Source organism: Lonchura striata, chromosome Z, assembly GCF_050655825.1.
Source record: "Lonchura striata isolate lonStrDom1 chromosome Z, ASM5065582v1, whole genome shotgun sequence".
Lineage (NCBI taxonomy): Eukaryota > Metazoa > Chordata > Aves > Passeriformes > Estrildidae > Lonchura > Lonchura striata.
This window is the reverse complement of record NC_140740.1, coordinates 10,592,616-10,614,516: the sequence shown is the minus strand read 5'-3', so window position 1 is coordinate 10,614,516 and position 21,901 is coordinate 10,592,616. Positions and strand designations below refer to the sequence as shown.

General features: G+C 33.8%; 1 protein-coding gene across 20 annotated transcripts in view; it reads left to right on the top strand.

The window, feature by feature from the left end:
* The window catches only part of PAM (peptidylglycine alpha-amidating monooxygenase), a 121,069-nt gene that overhangs the window by 79,529 nt on the left and 19,639 nt on the right, over positions 1–21,901 (top strand). For 9 of the 20 annotated variants that reach the window (XM_085566883.1, XM_085566881.1, XM_021543989.4 and 6 more), the window contains exons 8-16: positions 2,856–2,904; positions 3,376–3,443; positions 4,967–5,047; positions 5,152–5,228; positions 5,511–5,614; positions 8,403–8,590; positions 9,235–9,306; positions 9,542–9,613; positions 19,553–19,858. In XM_085566883.1, the coding sequence (XP_085423009.1) occupies positions 2,856–2,904; positions 3,376–3,443; positions 4,967–5,047; positions 5,152–5,228; positions 5,511–5,614; positions 8,403–8,590; positions 9,235–9,306; positions 9,542–9,613; positions 19,553–19,858 (1,017 nt within the window). The remainder of the gene's footprint in view (positions 1–2,855; positions 2,905–3,375; positions 3,444–4,966; positions 5,048–5,151; positions 5,229–5,510; positions 5,615–8,402; positions 8,591–9,234; positions 9,307–9,541; positions 9,614–19,552; positions 19,859–21,901) is intronic. The other 11 variants (XM_085566889.1, XM_085566888.1, XM_085566886.1 and 8 more) reach the window with 2 other exon arrangements.

The window sequence follows — 21,901 nt, the reverse complement described above, 5'->3', positions numbered from 1 at the left end:
ATTATCATGCATGTAATTGAAGAGTTCAGGACAGTTCTGTGGCAGATTATCATGCATGTAATTGAAGAGTTCAGGACTGTAGATCTGGATAGAGAGATTAGCAGAAAGCCTGTCAGGCTTGCTTCAGAGGTCTTAGCAAAATCAGCTTACAGAAGGAGAGTGTTTCTTTTTAGGATTTGCCTTCACATCAGGTGTGAGTATTTAATTTGAAAAACTGTTGAGTATTTCTAGTATTTGAGATATTTCTCCTAGAAAACATTTCAACATTTATTGGCAGTTAAACTTGGAATGACTGTTGCAATGTTGTCATGCACAGTTTTTAAACATTATATCCTTAAAATCTGAAACCAGTGTAACATGCACCATTGGCTTTGTTTGATATGGATAAATAAAGGCAGCCAACATTTAATATGATTGTCATATACTTGCACAGAGCACAAAAGGCAGAACACAACTTGTCAGCCTTCTTTGGTGAAGTGTTCAGAGCTTTGAGTGTTTCAAAGAGGTGAACTGAAGGAGGAAGAAGCAGGGAAACATCAGTTCCAGCATCCCTCTGTAGTTGTTAAAAAACATTTAGTTGAGTTATGGCTAAATATTACTACAAACAGAATTATAAAGTGCCGTAGGAATTTCTGAAAGGTTTAGACTAATGTATCCATCTATTATTTTATTCTCAACACAGCACTGTAGATCAGATTCTTGTGCCAGAAGTTAATTTGTGCTTCTCTGATATTGATTTAGATGATTGTCTTATATAGTAGCAATTGTAATAATTAGTAGCAACTTTACAACTATCTTCAGTTCATTTTGAAATTGCTCTCTTTAGATGAAAATGCAATCAGCATTTTTTCTATGCTCTGAAAATTCAAATTGTGTCAAAATACTTTAATATTACCAAACAGAAATAATAGTCAAGGTTTTTTTTCTCCTCCTTCTATATGCTACTTTTATCACTATGACCTAGTAAGGGCAAAATTTTTCAAATATTAAATTAGTTTGATAGTTTGGGCATAATTTTGCAGCTGTTTTCAAAAGATAGAATGGTGATGTTTTTCAACTAAAATTCCAGAACCAAGAAACTCAACATGACTGACTGCATTTTAAAAATTTAAATTTTATTACTTTAAGTAATAATATTCTAAGAGGAAGCAAGCATTTTCCAATTTCCATTGAAATTCATGTAATGCAGAGTTCTAACAATATTAGACTTATAAAAACTGATTTCTGAAGTATCACCTCTGTTATATAAATAAGAAAAAAATAGTTTAAAATTAGGAGAGTGGGCCAAAAGAGACTTTAAAAAGACATTTGTAGCAAACATGGAGGTATTAGGATTATAACTGAAGCTGCCTGCAGGGATGGGGATGAACAGTATATACATATATTGAACTTTTTCTAAAACCATTGAAAAGGAGTTTAGTTTCTTTTTCTCTTGAATGTTTTCTTACCATTCCCCTTCTTTTGTCCTAATAGCTTAGTCTTTTTGGTACTTTTGGATTCTTGATTTTGTAGTCTTGATTCTTGTAAGTAATCATGATGAAAAAACTACTGTTCTTATTTTTCTTTTTTGTGTACAGTGAAGACTTAGCTTTTTTTGTTGTTATTTGTAGAGGTGCAACTGTGGTATAGTGATGCAGATTTTTAAATCCAGAAGTGTTTATTGGGATGTGCAGAACTGGAGTAACTAGGAATTGGTAGATGCCATGATAGTGAGCATTATGACAATGCAGTGAAATTGTATTAGGAGCTATTCCAATTGAATAACACATACCTTAATTTACAGATCTATTTTGTGAACATAGTGAAAACAAATTCTTGTAAATTCTACTATGAGTGATGGGGAAAAGCAAACTGGGTATTATCCCTTAATAGTGACATATGGGGTGACTGAAATAGATAATGTTTGAAAAACGGAACTGACCATTTTTAATCTATCAAGTTTCCATGCATTGTCCCACTTTGGCCATTATCCTTTTTTTCTGTTCAAATGCATTACTTTTTCAGTTTGGAATCTAGCTATTATGGGAGGAAAAACTCCCAGAAATTACCACTTGCTACTATAGATACTCTGATCTCTTACCTGAAACATATACTGTTGGATAATATTTTTTCAGGATGTCCCATTTACTTACTTTGGAGTTAGATCCATCTTCTAACTACAGCTATTATTGTATATATAAGAAAAAGAAACTGGCTTTAAAAAGAGCAAAGATTGAACTCCCAGATGGCCAACTATAATTTAGTAACTGTCAAGATGACTGGATCTTTAAACTAAAATGTCAAACATATCAGCTAATGATGATACAGTACACTGACAAATTAATTAGCTATTTTTACTCACCTTCTAGGATATCCAGTTTTAAGTAGAATTGCTGTCTGTGTTGGAATATCCAGTTTATCTGCTGATTTTCATTACAAGGATTTCTGGCAGCTGCATTTTAATGTCTGAAATTACTGCTTTTCACAAACCTTTCATTTTTATAACTTTGATCAAAATATAAATGTGTTTGAAACAAAACTACTTTTTATATTGTTCTAAACATGATACTATTTCATTTCCCAGATACTAACTCATAAAGATCTAAATTTTCTAGTACTGTAGTTTTCATCCACCAAAGTTTTTCTTTGTATTAGGATTTCTACAAATGCAGTGCTGAGATGATCAGGTTGGTGCAAATTTCAGAAGTATTTCCACAGTATAGCAATTTTACTGCAGTAAAATTGTAAGATTAAAACAGTAAGATTAAAACTTGTTCAGATGTCTCTTATTTTTTACACAGCAGAAAAATCTTATTAATATGTAGTAATTTGCAGGGATTCAGTTGCTAATGATGAAACTTTCACAATTTGTACAGATAAACACAAGGACTGCTCTGGTGTAACTTTGCATCTGACACATCAAAAGTGAGTATTTTTAAAAATGCTTACCTATTTTTTATTGGAATAGAAATTGTGGATTCCACCAGACACATTTGAAATAAAAATAATACGTACTTCACAATATTAAGAATTACAAAATTGTGTCATCTGTTGGCAAAAAATTTCATTTCTGCTAAGAAACTTGACACAGCTGAAATTAGTACTGGTTTAATAGAGTTTAAGAGTTTCTTGTTTAGAAACTGAGATGAGAACAGCAATTATACAGATGATAGCTTTGTTCTATTTCACATACTTTGCAGAAAATGCTTTAGAAATGGTAACAAAAAAGAGAGGGCAGGGGGAACTGCTGCAAAATAACTTTGTTATTAGGAGACCTGTTTCAGATGTAATCCAATGTTTAGAAATCAGTGATATCAAATGGTATTGCATAACAAGTCACTTGCAGTTGTGTTTTACAGAGGACTTGTTTATCAGAACTTGGATTTTCCTTTGCAGGCAGCCCTTGATTGCAGGAATGTATCTTATGATGTCTGTGAACACAGTCATACCACCAGGCAAGAAAGGTGAATTATCATTTCACAAAGTGATTATATGATTTCAGCATCTATTATTCTTGCTTATTGTGGAAGAAAATTTGACAGTGGCTTGCTGATATGTAGTTGGACAAATTATTTATTTGACTGAACAAATGGGGAAAAAAGTTAAGATTGTGTCCTGTTTCCTATGACTATCATCATCAGTGAAGGCAATCAGTGCTGTATGAACACTGTGTACAAATAATAATGAGTATTTATTTAATTTATTTTCATCTTCTATTTTATAAAAAATGCCCTACCTCTTTTCTAATTCCTCCTTTCCCCTCTAAAAAGCCATAAACTGCTTTGGACTCTTCTTCATATGTCATTCATGACTTTTGTGATTCTACTAAGAATTCAGTTTTAAAATAATTAATTTCTACCAGTAAGGAAAAAACCCAAACCTGTAATAAAAAGTTTCCAAAGTGTTTCTGTTCAGAATCCTGAATTTTATCTAAAACTCAGCTTGGAAACTCCCAAAATCCTTTCTTCAGCTAGCACGGGATGTACTGTTTTAAGGAAGTTGGACACTGACTGCACTCTGCTACACCAAATTTTTAAGCACATGACCAAGAGCATCATTTGTCCCATTCACAGCTGCCTAAATATGATGAGGTGGTCAAATGCTCAGCTGACTACAACTGTTTAGTGAATTCAGCAACCCAAAGCATTTTTAAATTTGAACTGAAATTAAAAATATTTTGCCCTCCAATGTGAAAACACACCAAATTAATTCCTCACTATCCCCAAGAATATTTGATCAGTGTAGGAATTTAATTTTTCAACTGGAAGGGTGAGGGAAAAGGACAAACACAGTTCTGTAGTTGCTGATAACTTCCTTCTCATGATTGGTCAAATTTAGAGCTCTTAAGTAGAACATGAAATTTGTTAAAACAGGAAGCGTGGCAGTATCTCTCAGAAAGGCATCAGGATTTTTCTGTAGGCTCTTCCTTAGGTACTGTTAGTGCACCTAATACAAGTACTACCCTGTAAACATTGTACAGCAATTCTGTGACAAAGTCTCTTCTCTAAATCTGAATTAAGTCTGGGTCTTTATAATCAAGACTTCATTTTAAATTGTATCCGTTTAGAATTAGATTTTAATTTTCCCCTGAGTAGATAATTTACCATAGCTATGTTTATTTTAAGCAACTCTCAATATAGTCTGTAAGTAATTGTATTATTTTGTTAAATAGTACTAGCATGCACTGGAAGAATTTCTGTCTTTCAGACAGAGAGATTTTACATATATGTCAGCAGATTAAGTAATTTTCAAGTAACCTGGAGAATATTTTATTTGTTTTTCTTTGTAGATGTTTTGGAATATCTTATATTCCATCTCAAAACATCTGTTGAAATACAAGATGTTATCTATTATCTTTTGAAATCATCTGTTGTCCATTGTATGTATGGTTTTTGTAAACCATACTGAATGAAGTACAGTAATTCAACTTTTCTCTGTTTGATAAATGATCTGTTTGTCATTGTTTATTGCTGTCATATTTTCACAGTGGTTGATGCAGACATTGCCTGCCATTACAAAAGGTCTCCAATGCACCTTTTTGCCTACAGAGTTCACACACACAGACTAGGTAAGAGTAACATAGGAATATCAAATACCTAACAGAAAAATGTTGCCCCTGCAACATAATTTTTTAAGTATATCTCACTTCTTTTGTATATTGATATCTTATAGGTAAAGTAGTGAGTGGATACAGAGTGAGAAATGGTCAATGGACATTGATTGGTAGGCAGAGTCCGCAACTACCACAGGTTGGTTGGGTTCTTTTGAGTTCTGAATGTAAATTTTAATTATCTTTGTTTCAAACTGAGATGCTGAATTGGAAATCACGTATTCACAGATCTGCATCATGGTGTTCCCACTGGTTATGTACTGTTGTACTCCTGAAAGTGAATATTGCCAAGTACTATCACAATTAGATTATGACGCAAAAGTCATTTCAGATATGTAGCACCATCCTTCTCATCAGTGTCTATTAACAGAGAGAATATGAAGCACTTCCACTGATTGTGGTGAATCATCCTTTCTTTCAGGCATTCTACCCTGTGAAATATCCAGTAGACATTAGCTATGATGATATCCTAGCAGCCAGATGTGTATTCAGTGGGGAAGGCAGAACTACAGAGACACACATAGGGTAAATTTTATTTATTCACTCTATTTCAGAACCTGTTTTACCAGAGTGTTGGTTATATGTAGAAATGTTTTTGTTTAATGTCTTCTTCCAAAGTAATTCTAAGAAACAGTTTCTGCCAGAATGTTTTGTTATGCTATCTGGTCTACTTAAGATTTAACTCTATGCGGTGTTCATTGATGTTACGTGAATATTCACTTTGCTGAAATGTTCAGAAGACTTCTGAAGTGAAGCTGTACTGCCAGACAACTTAGTCAGGTGTTGGGCTGTTGTTAGAGAAGGATTCAGAATATCAATTCTAGAAAATATATTTTTTATCAGGTGACAATATTAACTGTTTATAGCAAAGCAATAAACTTTCACAATTCTCTACATTATTTCAAAAGGAAAATGTGTAGAAGCTTATAAAATTCTGATACTTTGACCTATTGCAAAACCTAGCCTTAAAAAATCTGGACCAACACTGAAATTACCTTTTTTCAGTATAAAAATGTACAGGCTTTTATGAAAAGCAATCAAACCAGAAATTACTACTAATAATAAAAAATAAAAGAATCTGAACTGTGTTAGTCACTGATGCTACTCCACTGCAGGTGGCAGACACAGCCCTGTAAAATCAAGTGGACAAATACAGCTGTGAAAATACATATAATATTAGTACTCTTTTAGCTGGCTGTGGCTCTTTGAACTGTAATTTAATGCATATGTAGAGAAACAGAAATATTGTATGTAAATCTCTTGATTCTGGGAGTGTGTGTTGCACCATTCCAATAAAAGAGATTTTTATGCATTGAGCACCCTAAGATTGCAGCTCAGTGGAGGGTTAAGGATTCAACATGGATTTATCACCTTCCAGTGGGCAGTTAAGATAGTGATGTGTAACAGTTGGAAAAAATATTTTGAGAAGAGGGTTTTACAAATACCATGACACTAAAAACATAAAACCTTAATTTAACTGCTAACCTTTTTTCACAAGTTCAAATAATTTCTGTTATGTTTCTGTAACTTTCCCCAAAGTAGTTTCTGTTTGTTGAATAATTCTTACAGTTTAAGAATCAGTATTAGGAAACTCTGATATTTTCTTTCAATGTACTAGCATTCTTTCAGTGGGGAAACTCTCTCTCTGTTCTTTTCATTACAGTAATTGTTATTACTATAATTATTATTTTACTATATTTATTATTATTTGTTTGCACTATAATATATGAATGTGTATTGTATGAATCATGCCATGTTATTTATTAGTATTATAATTTTTTGTATTACTCTTATTTGTTTATTAATAGTTGATATTTATTATTATTTTATTTTACCACAAGTTTTGCTTTGTCCCACTGGGGAGGGCAGGAGTGGGGGCAGTGAGGGGCAGTACTTAACTGCCACCTGAAATTAAAACACTACAAATGCTTAGACACAGTAGCATTTCAGGTGAGCCACAGTTTACGTAATTTCCACATCCTGTTTTCTGCTGGAGTTTTAAAGAGGAAGCAATCAGAGTGATGGATATTGGAGGTCCAACAGTGAAGTTAATGCTTTCTAAACACTAAAGCAGAGCTTGCCCAGTTTTGTAGTCTCCAAGGGATGCCAGACTTCAACGCATGGAAAAATAACCAATTCCCCTTTTGAAACAGTCTCTTCTTCCGTCTTTCCCTTTCTTCCCTCTGGCTTGTGTTATTATTGTTGCTATGGTGAATAAATTAATGCTGCAGAATGCTGCTGGAAAAGTCAGCACTGATGTCTTTTGCAAACAGCTAATAGAACACCTCTGTGTTTTTTTAATGAGTGTAGGCTCACTGTTTAATTGTGAAAGCTAATTAAAAATCTTGATGTAAACCCCTATATTATATGACTTCCATTAAGAAGTCCTAGCTTATTAATTATCAGGATTGTAGCTCTAAACAAAAGGTATGAACCTATATGGCAGAGGAAGAAACAGACCACAGTTGTAAAGAGGCCATATACTCTGCTTCACAAAGCAATATTTTTCAAAAAAACCCCTTTTTTCTATTGAAGACAGGATTATGTAGCAGTAGAGAAGGGCCACTTCTATTTCAAGTGCATGCACAATATTTATCAAAGAGCTGAATTTTGCTAGTGTTTTGTCATTTCCCTTGCACTCATGTTTTTGTTACAGAAGCTTACAAACAAGTTATCCTCAAGGTGACAGTGCTCTCTTCTCTTTAAGAGATACTTACTAGCTTAATAGGTAACGAAAATAAATTTTACAGTATTAGAGCCAGTGTTACTGGACAGTAAATGAATGCATTTGGTAAGGAAAGGGGAAAGATTTGTCAAATAGCTGCTGAAATGAAACATGTATATTATTTGCAACAATTTCAAATTACATGTGTCCAAGGTTTGTAGAAAAGTAAGTGATTAGTAATGATAGAATCTGTAATATTTAATCAGAACATGTTCCCAGTTGATAACACAATGGGAACTGTGTAGAGTATACTGGAGAAATTAGAAGGAAGAGCAGTGTAAATAGAAGATGCAATTTTCTGTGAAATCAAAAGCAAATTGCTAGGAAGTTTTGAGGTATGTGGGGTTTTTGTCTGAAGCAGATGGGGTTGTGCTTATTCTGCTGCAATTCTCCACACTGCTTTTCTCCAGTATAAACAAAAAGAAATTTCTGATATTCACTGTAATGCAGGTATTGCATGCTTTAGTTTGGGACATCTAAACATTTGATTGCAATATTTTGGTAACCTGTTAAACAAGTTGGATTAATTAAATAATAGCTATTCAGCTCATTGTTTTCTAAGTGCCACATCTTTTCTGTACTGTGTAGGGGTACTGCCAATGATGAAATGTGCAACTTTTACATTATGTACTATATGGAAGCTAAGCATGCTGTCTCATACATGACCTGCACACAGAACACAAACCCTGAAATGTTCAGAAATATTCCACAGGAGGCAAATATTCCTATTCCAGTCAAGTCTGATGTGCTGAAGACGATGCATGGACATCATGAAGGTGAAAAACACTTGTAATCCATTTTATTTGTGCCATCTTATGCTCATTGATATATTTCTCTCTGTTTAGCTGGTATGCAAAATTTTCATAAAGAGCTAATGCAGTTCTGCATAAAATTCAAATTGCTAATTAATAAATCATGGGATTCCACTGTTGGTTTTGGTGGAAATGTCTGCTATAGTCTTTTGTATGTTTCTTTCTCATGTTGTCTTCCATTTCAAACATATTTTTACAGCTGTGGCCTGTAAAAACCTAGCTTCTTTTTCTATGCCAAATTTTATATTAACAGTTTCTTAATATTTATCTTATCTTCTGTCTATTTCCTATGAAATTGAGTCATAACATTGCCCTAATTTTCTAGATCCCACTGCCATGTTATGGGAGGAATCAAATTTTTACATTGAACAGTTTTAGACATATAAATTGCAGGAGCAGTATTATCCAGAGGTAATCTATCTGATGTGTCTGTGTAGCAAGTACAAGTTGTAGTTTTTTATTTCACTTTTTTTACTGTTGCATTGTGTGCTATGACTACTATGATAAAAATACCATGTATTTGTCTCAGAAGGGCATTTTTTCCTTAGTAGGGTGCTAATTCCCTTCACATGCAGAGGTTAACATCATACTCTAAACCCATTTTTCAGAAGCCAAGGACAGTGATACAAGTTCTTTGCTTCAGCAGAACAAAAAAGAAGAGGAAAAAATTTTGGATCAAGGTATGCATTTGCTTATTTCTGTGTACATTTTTTATTTATAAATTTATTTCTACTTCTAATATAAATCTTAGTTTTTTTATTCTGGTTGTTTTAGTGCTGTGTTGTTCAATACAACTATTGTTTGTATATAAAAATGCCAAATGTTCATTTCTGAAGGGCATTTTTCCAAAGTAGAGGGCTATTCAATTTCATTCACATGCAAAGGCTAACATCATATCCTAAATCCATTTTTTAGAAACCAAGGATAGTGATGCAAGTTATTTGCTGCAGCAGGCCAAAAAAGAAGAGGCAGAGATTTTGGATCAGGGTATGTACTTGCTTATTTCTATGTCAAGTAAAGGACTCATTAATGTAAAATACTGGTAAAATGTATCATAATTTTTAATGATTCATGAGGTTTTTAATCTGTTTATATTTAATTTATACAATTTGCAATGTTCTGTAAAGCTAAGCGTTGCATGCTATATAAGAAATAATAAAAACAATTAGTTTACCACTGATCTCTAGCCTAATTTACTAATAGGTAAAATTTATTAGTGCATTTTAATCTCATAATGTTTTCCTGTTCTTTGTTTCATTTGCTGACAAAGGTTGTTATTTATTTGTATGTGCATGTATTCTGTATGTAACTATTTGCTAATAACACTACATTGATTTCTCAGTTTGTATTACCATGTGTATATTAGGGAATAATGTTCTTATGCTTCAGTCTTTGCTTCACATGCAAATATTGAGTTGAAGTTGAGTGCAGCTGTTTAATAGAGTATTTTTTTGTTATATTTGTGTATATATACGCATTACAACTCACAAAGAAATGTTTATAGTACTTAGCTGGCGGGAAAAAAGCCTATGACTAGTATAAAGATTTTAGAAATATTCAGAATATTATCTATGTTTCAGAAATATCTTAGACTCTACTTTTAAGTTCTTGTGAGTCATATACTGTTAGATAAAAATTGCGTCGGTATCAGGATTTTTCTTTAGACTAAGGGGAAGACCTACAGATTCATACAGTTTTCATTGAACAATATTGAGGTTCAAGGATTAAATTAGAGCACAATTACTTTTGCCTTTAAGAAGAGCAAAGATTGAACAGTGTTTAGAATTTTTAATAACATCTCCAAAAGGGGTTGGATTTTTTATGTACTCTGCTGTTTCTTAGAGTTAACTCAAATAGTTACGTTTTAGTTACATAAAACCAGCTTCTGGAATGTGAAACTGTCTTGAATGAAAGAACTTTGAACTATTAGAAGCAGTATATACAGTGGCATGTCTGATATTTATCTGGTTCAATTCAAGATGTATTTTTTAAGAAGGAAAAGCAATTCAATTTTTTTTTCCTGTTTCAGAGCAGAATGAGCTATCTGCTTACAAATTTACGTCAAAATTCATGCTGACAATCTGGTTTACCCTTATGTTACCAATAAGTGTATTAGCATTTGATCAAGGTTCTTGTTATATATATGTTTTATTGAATTCATTAGTGTTTGGAAAAAAGTGTTGAAGAAGGTCCTGCTGCTAAAATCTTTTTCATTTGTCTTTGAAATGCATTTTGAAGATGTTTCCGCAATGCGGTCTGGTTTGCTGAGAGCACTAGTTAATATGCATCCTCATCTAACCTGTTTCTATGGAAACACACAATTTTTTGTTCAGTTGAAATTACTTGGGTTCATGACGTGAAATACCAAAACACAGTAGTTGCTGTGAATTTAATTTCCTGTTCTTAATTGTTAGATTAAGATAAATTTCCCCATCATTTACAGGAGCCTGTCTTCAATTTTATATTGATACAGCTCTAACTTCAGTTGAAGCAAAACAACAGGAAAAAGCAGTTCAGGTTTGGTTTTATTTTTGTCTCCAAAGAGGGAAAGTTGAATGGCTGGCTTAGAAAGTAGGTTTTGATTCTGCAAGTGCTCCCCAGATAGACTGGAGAAACCAGGAGCTGAAAATGGTCTGCAAAATATTACATAGAAATTACATAGAAATTAGAGTCCAGTTTTGTGGAGCAAATCAATTTTAAGCAATGGTGTTGAGAATTTATCCATCTCCTCAAATAACTTCAGTGAGTAGGAACCAAATTTGAGCAAAACCTTTATGACGGGAAAATTCTAGTTTGAAGGAAGGAGGCAGTGGACCCTACATGGAAGCACATGCATATGTCCACTGGGGTTGAGGTCACTACACAAGTACTTCCTTTCACAGAGGTCAAAGACACAAGGCTTTCCCTGCTCTGGCATATTCTGTATGATAACCTTATCTACAAAGCACAGAGACACCAGAACTGAGTCTTTGATTAGTTCTGTTGCTGCTGAGCTGTTGCTCAGTAAATTCGGCCTTTGAAGAAAGCACACCAACAATTTTCCGATAATTCTGTGTTTTATCTTGCATGGATTTCTTTCTCTGTGATTTGTTATGTTTTAGCAGCTTTTCCCCTTCTTAATTTCAGGCAACTGAAATAAACACTGTTACCTCACTGTTACTTCAGTAAACTCTGAAATAGTTATTAAATTGTTGTGCTCCCATGGAGCTGATGCCATGATGATTTTTTGCCCTTTCTTTTTATATACATTTTATGTATTCTCAGTATTCTTAGCATACGTGTTTGTAATTCTTTAAGCCTGATATCTTGGCATAGTCCTGATATTCTGCTAGGCACAAACCCCAAACATTCTAAAGGCCTCACAGCTGGAGGCCGAAAGGCCTTTCACTATCTTGAGAAACCAAAACCCTCTCTTAGAACATACTTTGTAAACTGGATTCAAGCCCCATGTAGGGAAGAATGCTTTAAAATAAAGAAATGTCATGCCATTCATTTAAAATTCTCATTAAGGAACCTTTGTCAAATACACTAATCTACAAACTTTGTAAAATTATATATGCAATATACCATGTGTATGCATTTTGACATATTCCACCTTGACATATTATTGCACCTAAGGATCCTTATTAAATACCAAGATAACCCTTTTATCCCTTAACTGTGTTTGGCTCATAATTCTAGAACCAGAGAAAAGGCGTCAGAGGTACTTACTAACCTGGAGGTTAGAGATATGGCCAAAGAGACAATATTTATTGTCAGTACTCTTAAATCTACGTATTTGCCTCAAAAGGGGAAAACAAAAAAGTCTGCTATATGAAAGTATCTTCCTGCAAATAATGTGTATATCATATTAGCCTGAGCATAGAGGTACCTCCTGGTCACACAGATGATGCTTTTTATATCAGTACATCCAGGTGTTTTCATTGCTTTTACATTAAATTTTCAGTTTCGTCATCTTCACTCATCAGAGGCACATTAATAAACAATGCAAATATATAGAAATAAGCAGTAACTATCACAAAGTGAACCAGCACTCTGCATGAAGACAAAGCCAAATCTCTGTTAAAATTTAACTAAACTTACCTTAATAAAACTGACCTCATTATATAGTTTCTGAAACAGCAGTGAAGATTAACTTTTCATAGGAAGTCAATTATTGTAGGAAATGCAATTGATTTAAACATTTGGTGTATTGGAAAGTTTCCTGTTCCTGTTGAAGCATCAAGTCGCTAGTAGAATAAATAATGTGTATGTTTATTTTTTGTCCATCAATAGAAGTTTGATTAAATTGTGCTTAATAGATACAGAGGAGCAAAAAGAATTTGTTTGTTAGCGTTCATTATCTCTGTCATATGTCTTTACCTGTTGAAAAAATACCTAAATATGTTTCATTCTGCTTGTTAATCACTTTCCTGTAGCATAGTACAGTGTAGTGTAATTCAGGTTTGTTTTGGTATGCAAGCAGTGAAGCAGCCCTTGCTACTGAGAAAGTTTGCTGATGGTATACCTGAAAGCTTTAGGAACTTGTGCATATAAACAATAGGAGACTAGCTTCTTAAAAACAAGGAAAGTGTAAGACAGCTGATGGTTAATTGGCTGTCCAGTATTTAATGTTTTGACTGGCTAATGAATTGATATCTCATTTTGTGTGTGTTAGGTATAATCATAAACTGAAGCAGAAGTGACAAAGTTTTCCCACTAAAATTAATACAATAATTTGATTATATTTATATTATAAAATATATTTCATATATTAAACATAATTACATGTAATTATATTTAAATGGTTTAAAGCAAAATTCAAGGCTGGCTTGAGCTGAGAATTCACTAGCAGCATATAAACCAAAAGTTAGATTTCCCACATATATGGGAGAGAAAAGAGTTGAGATTGTCACTGTACTTCTGGTATTATATTTGCCATAGCACTTTAAAAAGTACATTTTTACTTCTCTCTGGCTTAGGGAATTTAGGCATTAGTACCAAAATAGTTTTGCTTCTGATGATGGAATCTGAATTGAGTCAAAGTTGCAGTTGCTCTCAGCACTGGTGTTGGTACTGTGAATACAGTGGGAATTTTTCCCTTATCCCTCATTGTTTCTTCATTGCCATGAGACTAAGTTACTATATGGAGTACTAACTTAGTTAATAATAATTTACTTGGAGTTCAAATGGGAAAATTCATTATAAAGGAACATAAGACCTTTCTTTTGCAGTGTCCCAGATAGATTCATGTGAGGTCCCTTTTTCACAGCTGAATGTGTTAACTGAAATCCCATTAAATCTCCTGTGTTTAAAGTAATACTGCAGTTTCAGTCAAGCATTCAGATGTTACCTTCTATAAAGCAGAGGTTCACATTTGCAGTCATTACAATTGCTGTCCTAGTGGTGAGATAGGTTGTGCAGAAAACACCTCATTGCATTTTTACCTTGTTGTTTTAGAGATTAAAATGTGTGTAGTGAGAGAAATAGTACACAACAGAAAGAAAATAATATGGCTCTGTAGTCTGTGGCAATTTGATGCTCTCTGCTTTCAGTGTGTTTTTCTCTAGACTTTTGCAGAGTGGTTCTAGGTAGCTAGGTAGTCTGATGTTGAGATCTGTTTTCCCAGTCTTTTAGGATATACAAAGCAAAGAACTGAAGCTAAGTCCTCATATAATGAGCTCCTTATGAAACTGACTGGAAATGTGGCTTGAATGTAAGGTGTGTAATATGATACAAAGTACCCTGTAAATTCACACTCTGAGAAGTTTCTAGGAGGATGCACAAAATTAATAACCATTCTGTTTGTCTAACAAAGTAACAGTAACCGTGGACCTTAATTTCGCAGTACAGGCTGAAGTACTTTAATGTAAGCATGTGTTTCATAAACAGAGATGATGGAATAAAAATGTTAAGAGAAATGTTTCTGTTCAGTTAAAATATTTTTCAGGAATTTTTGGAAAGGGAATCTTTGAATAAAATTAAATATACATATATTGTGATGGGCCACTGACTCTAGGAGGAACTTTCTTTGTAAGAAAGTTTAATATCATAATCTGTACAAAATGGGGTCTGGATAAAGGTTACACATAAATCTTCTATGTATTACCTGTTGGATGCTACCCCATCTTTTAATTATTTTCATTTATATAGTATACTTGCATTTGACTGCATATACACGTACACACACACACAGAAGTATTTTGCACAAGGTATTTGTTAGACAGCTGTGAATATTTTGCTAGGTTGTAGCTGAATCTGTGATGAGTTACATATTTTCTGTAAAGTTCTGCATTTCTTAGAATAGCTGGTTACAATAAAAATATATTGAATAGGATCTTTTTGCATCTGGGATAGAAATCTCTGGTTGATTTAAGTGAAAAAAGGAGATACAGCTCCTCTGCTTTCTGCTCTTTTGTTTTCTTAAGGGAAAAAAAAAAAAAAAAAAGAGGGGGAGATGTGAAGGGAGGCCTGCAATATCTTGTGGGCCAGGTGTTGCAAGGAAGAGGAAAGGAGAGTCAGCATGCAGGCAGGTCTTTAGTTTTTAAATAGTGTGAGTTTGTGATAATGTTACATGGTAAAGCCATGGACACAGCATCAATCAAGAAGATGATGAATTTTAATGCCAGCATGGGTTACATTTCTTTCTAAAATAAATGTTTTGTATAATCTATCCTTGCTAGTTTGTATGACTGTGAGAAAAGAGGGGAGTTTTATTTGGTAGGTGATTAAAAATCCTGAGGAGAAGCTTGAAACAGAAGACAAATTTGTGTTCCAGTATTGATGTGGGATGACAGTATTGAGACATTTTTAGATTAAGGCCAGATGTACAAGAAAATCTTCAGATGTTTTCAGGCTTTGACAACATGTTGAGGGCTCAGATTGTATTAGATCTCTTAAAGAGAGTACAAAAGTGAGGTAAAAGTGATTGAATTAAACCTTGGAAGAAAATGCTACTAAAAGATACTAGAAGTGATATATACTGCTAGGAAATTATAATTAGGGAGATTCAGAATAGCAGAGGATTTGCTTGCTCTCTCAACACTGAATGATGCTGCTCAAATTTGTAAATAAAAGATGAGCCTTTGCTTTGGTTAGGATAAGGTTATTCATAATCTTTAGAAAATCATCTTTGGCGCAGTAAAAAAAGGACCATCAGATCTAAGCAAAAAAAGAAAAAAAGGCAATTGGTTTCAGTTGCATATCTAAGCAGGAAAAGTGTATAATTTTTGTGTAAGCATGGAAAGAAGCCATTTTAAATTGAATGTTTTGGTCCTTACTGTTTGACTCTTGATTTATGTTCTCTGCCAATGTTGTGATTTTGTTTGTATGAATGTAAACAAAAACATTGTTCTGTGAAAAAGTTTCTATAGTATAGAGCCACCACAGGACTTTTATATTTACTGGAATATGCTTGTGCCTTGTTTCACTCTTGAGACGTTGGTATTGACAGCTATCACTTCTTACAGAAAGAATAGGCTGTAGGTGTTTGTAGCCAATTATCTTTTCCATAGGGGAAACTGCTGATAGCTTGCACGTAAGAAATACAAGTATCTTCTCTGAAAGTGACCTAATCAGGAAGCTTCTCAGAGTCTGCACTACTAGATTTCAGTTTCTTCAGTAAGATCAAGTTGTTGATTCATGCATGTCTTTGTCTAGTTATACTCAGGCATTCTAGAGGCCAGGCTGTCTCATCACAAACAAGACCAAGCATTGACCAAAGTTCCTTTCCTACTTAATATCTTCAGGCAAACACCACCTTCAACTGTTCCAGCTGGTACAAGACCACTGCAAATTAGTAACACAAGATCATGCTTTGATATTTGCTGGACATTGCTTTACAAAGAGCAGCTTTTACTCAGAATCAACATGAGTCTGCTCTTTGGTAGTTATGTCTAATAAATTTCGAACTATCTCTTAAAATTACACTGCTTACAAATTATTTGAATCTGCCTGGACCTCACAAGCAAAGCTGAAAAGAAGTTAGATGCACATTCAGAATTTGGAATTTCGGGTAGGGTTGCAGACCTTGGGTAATCAGCAAAATTAAATTCTTCACTTTAATGTCTTTTGTGCCTTTTAAATACTTTGAGTTCTGTCAAAATGCCAGAACATTGAGAGGACACTTCAGCCTAGTGCTTGTGCCAGAATTTTAGAGATACTGGTCACATATGTAGACTTCCTGGATATTTTTTGTTCTTTGTGTGTGTTGAAATTCCATATTCATTTTCTCAAACACATTCATTTAAGGAAAGGATCACAGTTTCATGGCACCCACACTTCTGACCACTTCTCTTCTCTGATGCACGCTCTTTTCCGTACATTCAGACAGTTCCTGAATATTTTTAACTGCTGTGGTTACAAAACCCCTGCTTAATGAAAGCTCCAACTCAGCTTGGAAAACACCTCATGTATGCTCATGGATAGTGACTGTTGTACTCAAACTGCCCCACTGTATACACCAGTGTTCAAAGGTTCGTCATATATCTTATGGTCATTGGCTCAGCTCTAGGAGAAAACCAAAACAGATCACCCTACTTAGACTTGAATCCCTGATTAATAGCTTCCATAAAGACCACTGACTTTTCATGAAAGCATCCAGCCCTAAAAATTACTCCCTGGACATATCATGTTTTTAAGTTGAATTCTCCTGCTCTCTTTTCTTCTTGTCCTCTATTGAGCCCTATCTTTTAACAGTTTTTTTGAAGAAGCTAATACCAGAACATGTAAACAAAATGTAAACAAAAGATCTTTTTTGTCTTTTTTTTTTTTTTTTTTTTTTTTTGAGTCAACAAGCAATATCTATTTTAGAGACTGGGTTAATTATTCTGTAACAACACTTGCAGACCGGAGATAGAACTACACAACTCAGCACTTTTGGCTGGAGCATGAAGCTGTCAAACTTCTTCACTCAAGTAGCATGAGCATATTAAGCTGTTAAGAGTTCTGAAACCTTTGTAACAACTGTAGTAGGTTGTTGTCCTTTTGCAGCCAATAATTACAAGGCCGTTGATTTGACAGTTGATATAGAACTAGGAGAGAATGAACTGTGCAAGGGTCATTAAACTTGCTTTAAAAAGGCCTGCAGTTTAAAATAATATCAAGCTTGTTTCTTTAGGGCGACTTCTCACGGCTACATTAGGGAGAGCAGTGCTTCTACCACTCAGACCTCTCATTGGAAATGAGTGCATATGGGTCCTCTATAGGTCTCCAGCCACAGATAACACCAAAACATGTGTTTTGTGTGACATTAATTTCATTTGCAAAATGTTGGGGAAGAAAAAGACCAGTGTAGAGTATTGTAATACCAAATGTTTCCTTAGTAAAGGGAATTTCAGCTGCATTTCTGCTTCAGCACCAGTTGATGGTTGCTTTAATAATTAAAAATCTTTCTCAGTGTAGATATGGTTTGTATCCAAAACTCCTGTGATATACTTTTGAAATGTTTGGATTTGTTTTCAATCGGTACTTGGACTTGTTAAATGACAGTATTAAGATAATGGAATGCTCTAGCTTTAAGAATTGAGTTGGAAGGAAATAATTCCTATTTGTTGTATAGCTTAATGATTTTGTCTCTTCTCTAATTTGCTTTTTTAATATCATTGAAATTGGCCATTACTTGAGTAATTATTTTCTGACAGACTGTGACATCTGGGATGTTTCATTTACAAGGGCAAGGAAGGTAATCCTATTCAAAATCATTGAACAGGGACTGTTTAATAACATGACAGATCCTCTAAGGTTCATTTTCAAAAGACTTAATTTCCTCTGTCCCAGGCTGCAGATGATGATTTCTGGTTTTGAATGGGGTTTTTTTGGGTTCTGATTTTTTGTTTGGTTCAGGGGTGGGGTGGGGTGGTGTTTGTTTCCTTTTGAAGCTTCATTATTTATAGTTTCACTTTTCCAAAAAAATTTCCTATATAGCCTGTCATAAAATAATATAATTTTTAAATTGCAAGTGATTTGGGTTTGAAATAAAAGGATACCTACTTGCAGTAACTCTTTAAGCACATTGAATGTCTCTTTCCACTCAAATGATGTAGTGGCATTTAATAGTACTGATAATCGTTTCAGGCAGCCAAGATACTTGGTTAATCAATTCTGTTTTCATGTTTTTTTGCTGTGAGCTATTGTTCTGGAATGTACTGAAATGTTTGTTGAATGCCTAAGAAAGTTGCAGTCATAACTTTATTGCTAGCAAGCACACTGAAAAGATCATTTTCCCTCCACTGCCAGATGATATAATAACTAAGGAATGTTGCTATTTGGAGTAAAAGAAGGAGTATAACCCAGACTGAATAAATAAAAGCAAATTTAATGGATCATGTGTTTTTTGGTGTTTTTTTTTTTTTTTTTACAGTGGGTGCTGTGGAATCTGCTTGTAAATGGAAATTCTGTATTCTTACAGCTTAAGTTTTTTATACAATTACAGACTTTAAAGAAATATGTTTTAAAAAATATTATGATTGTCTATTACTGTCTTTGTAAGTGAAAAATTTTATAAAACTATAGAATTTTCCCCTCTTTAATTTATAGCTCTGCAGTAGCCTGGCAAATCCAGATAATTCCATCATAAATATTCTTTTACTGAGATGTACACACTTTTTCCTTTCCCTTTTGCTTTAATTTTCCCTTCCTCTTTTTCTCTTGTTCCTTGTTCCCAAGAATATCTCTCCAGAGGTTATGATTTTTTGATGCCAGAGTGTCAGGTAAAAGTGAGCACCTATATGTAATTTAAAGTCAGTAACGTTTTGACTGAACCTTTTCATACTAGAACCTGCCTGGTTCGGTTCCTGAGGCTGAAACAGTTCCTCTTTGCTACTTTTGTCAATAACTGTTTGAATAACTTTGTTACATTATACCTTGCTGAAGCCTTCTAAAACTACTCCATCTGTTATAATTGGTTTATTTTCTCTTTTACTCTTATCTTTTCTCTTTTCTGTACAGGTGATTTCTATTCACTCCTTTCTAAGCTGCTAGGAGAAAGGGAAGATGTTGTACATGTGCATAAGCATAACCCTACAGAAAAAGCAGAATCAGATCTTGTAGCAGAAATTGCTAATGTAGTCCAAAAGAAGGATCTTGCCAGAGAGATCACAAATCATGATGAAAGGGACAAAGCTATTCTTGTCAGAGACAGAACTCAGAAATTTCACAGACTAGAGTCTACCTTGAGGCCGCCAGAGAACAGACATTTCTCTTTACAACAGTCTAAACATGGTGAGGGAGGCTGGGAAAACAAATATAAAGGAGGTGGGTTGGGGTTAATTTTATACAATGAAATGCAATGCAAGAGCTTTGATCCACATTAGCAAAATCTGAAGGGAATTTCAGTGGAGGCCTGGAAGTATTTTACATTATATTCTTCCTAAATATTGAAATGTTCTCCCCCTAATTTAGAGGTATTTCACTGGGGTTCTTTCCCCCTCCATGTGTGAAGAAAGAATGTGTGCTGATGGCAAAACACCAGTACTTCAGTATGATATTATTTTCTACTCTTAAGACCTCATCTTAATGATTTTATATTGGTTATGCTAAAACAAGGAACACATAGGATATAGTAGTCACAGGAAGTGAAGAATTTATTACAAGTAACTATTGTAAAATGGTTGCTGGAATAATCAGTACATTTTATGAGTTTGCTGATAACCTTGATCTGTCAGATACACAGTTTTATAAAATTTATTACTATAATTCTATCAGATATTTTTCTCTCATTCAGAAAGAGTAATCCTGAAAAATTCTTCAGAAGCAAAATTTTCTGCATATTGATTTCAAATTGGGCTTGACTCTCCAAATATTCTTGTACAGACAGTTTTATTGTGCTAGAAATATAATTAATTCCCTTCAGGTTTCTATGACAGCAGAAACCATGGAATTACTATGTTTGTTTTACTTGCATTTTGGTTTCTGTGATATTGACTTAGCCTTACTTGCTAATGTGGAAAGCCAGATAATGCAGCATGTGATGAGTATCTCATAACAGAAGCTGATATGCATGCATGAAAGCCATCTGTATCCATAAGCTGTAGTCACACATGCCAGCTTTTATGTTGTAACCACCCAGATTGATGTTTCCAAGTACTTTTGTACACATACATGTATCATCCATCAACCCTTTGATTTTTGTTTCAGTTCATAATGTTAGCATGTATTGCCTCTGCTTATAAGTCCTAGGTTTGTATTTAAAAGAAAACCAAAGATGAGGACTTGCCAACATTGTGTGATCCACTTAAATAAGAGCCTCTCAAATTATTGCTATAGGGACAAAAAACACACGTGGAATGTTACTATGTGCCTGACATATGTGTAAATCATAAATAATTCCATAAACCTGACTGGAATTAAATGTTCAGAAAAGTAATGTGGATACCGTTTTTGCAAAAACAGTTTGTTCATTTTAGACTAATAACATGTGGTGCATACAAAGAAAGAAGAAAACTCCTTTCTGTTTTCACTGATCCAGAAGAGGGAATGTCAGTGAGCTGAATAAACGGCTCAGTTTTACATACCTTATAGCATGAATTCTAGCTACAGAAAGTATTTTCTTGGACATATAGCCATATATTCATTTGGGGGTAATTTGTTGGTGGGGGACTAATTAATAAATGAACTTTCAAATTATGCAATTCTGAGGTATAGGAAAAAAGGAAACTGACATTTTCTTAATTAGCATTTTTGGGTGTGGTTTTTTTTATCTTAGTAATACCTTTAATTACAGAATTCCTGACCTGCAGAAACTGTCAGTACCATCTTTTGGTAAAAGAACTTTTGTAGCAATAAAATATTTAAGCATATATTTAGTATCTTATTAGGGAAGTTATTTACCTATTCAAAACAAAATCTTCCATAAGAGAATTTTCCTCCTCAGTTGAAGAAGTAAAGTTGTCTTGATTTAATGAAAAATTAAATTGTAAAAACCTTTACATATTGAATTGAAAAAATTCTCAATTTTCTTAGGGCAAGACTCTGCTGTTAAATTCATATAATTTAACTGTTTAAAAATCACCTGTATTAAAATGTTTAATATTTTTAGTCTTGCAAATATTCAATTTTTAACATGTAATTGCCCTGAAATACCAAATGGCTAATACAGTAAGTAAAGGTGTTATAAATGTTCAAACTTTACACTACTTCTCTTCCTGCACTGTGGTTAGCTTGTTAACCTAGACTGGTCAATAATCTGTCAGGTTGTTTAATATCACTGCAACTAGGACAATTATACCCTCTAAATATGTGAAATAATGTAATTCTCCAATTTTCAAAACTCCTTTGTGTATTGTTTAATTAGATTTA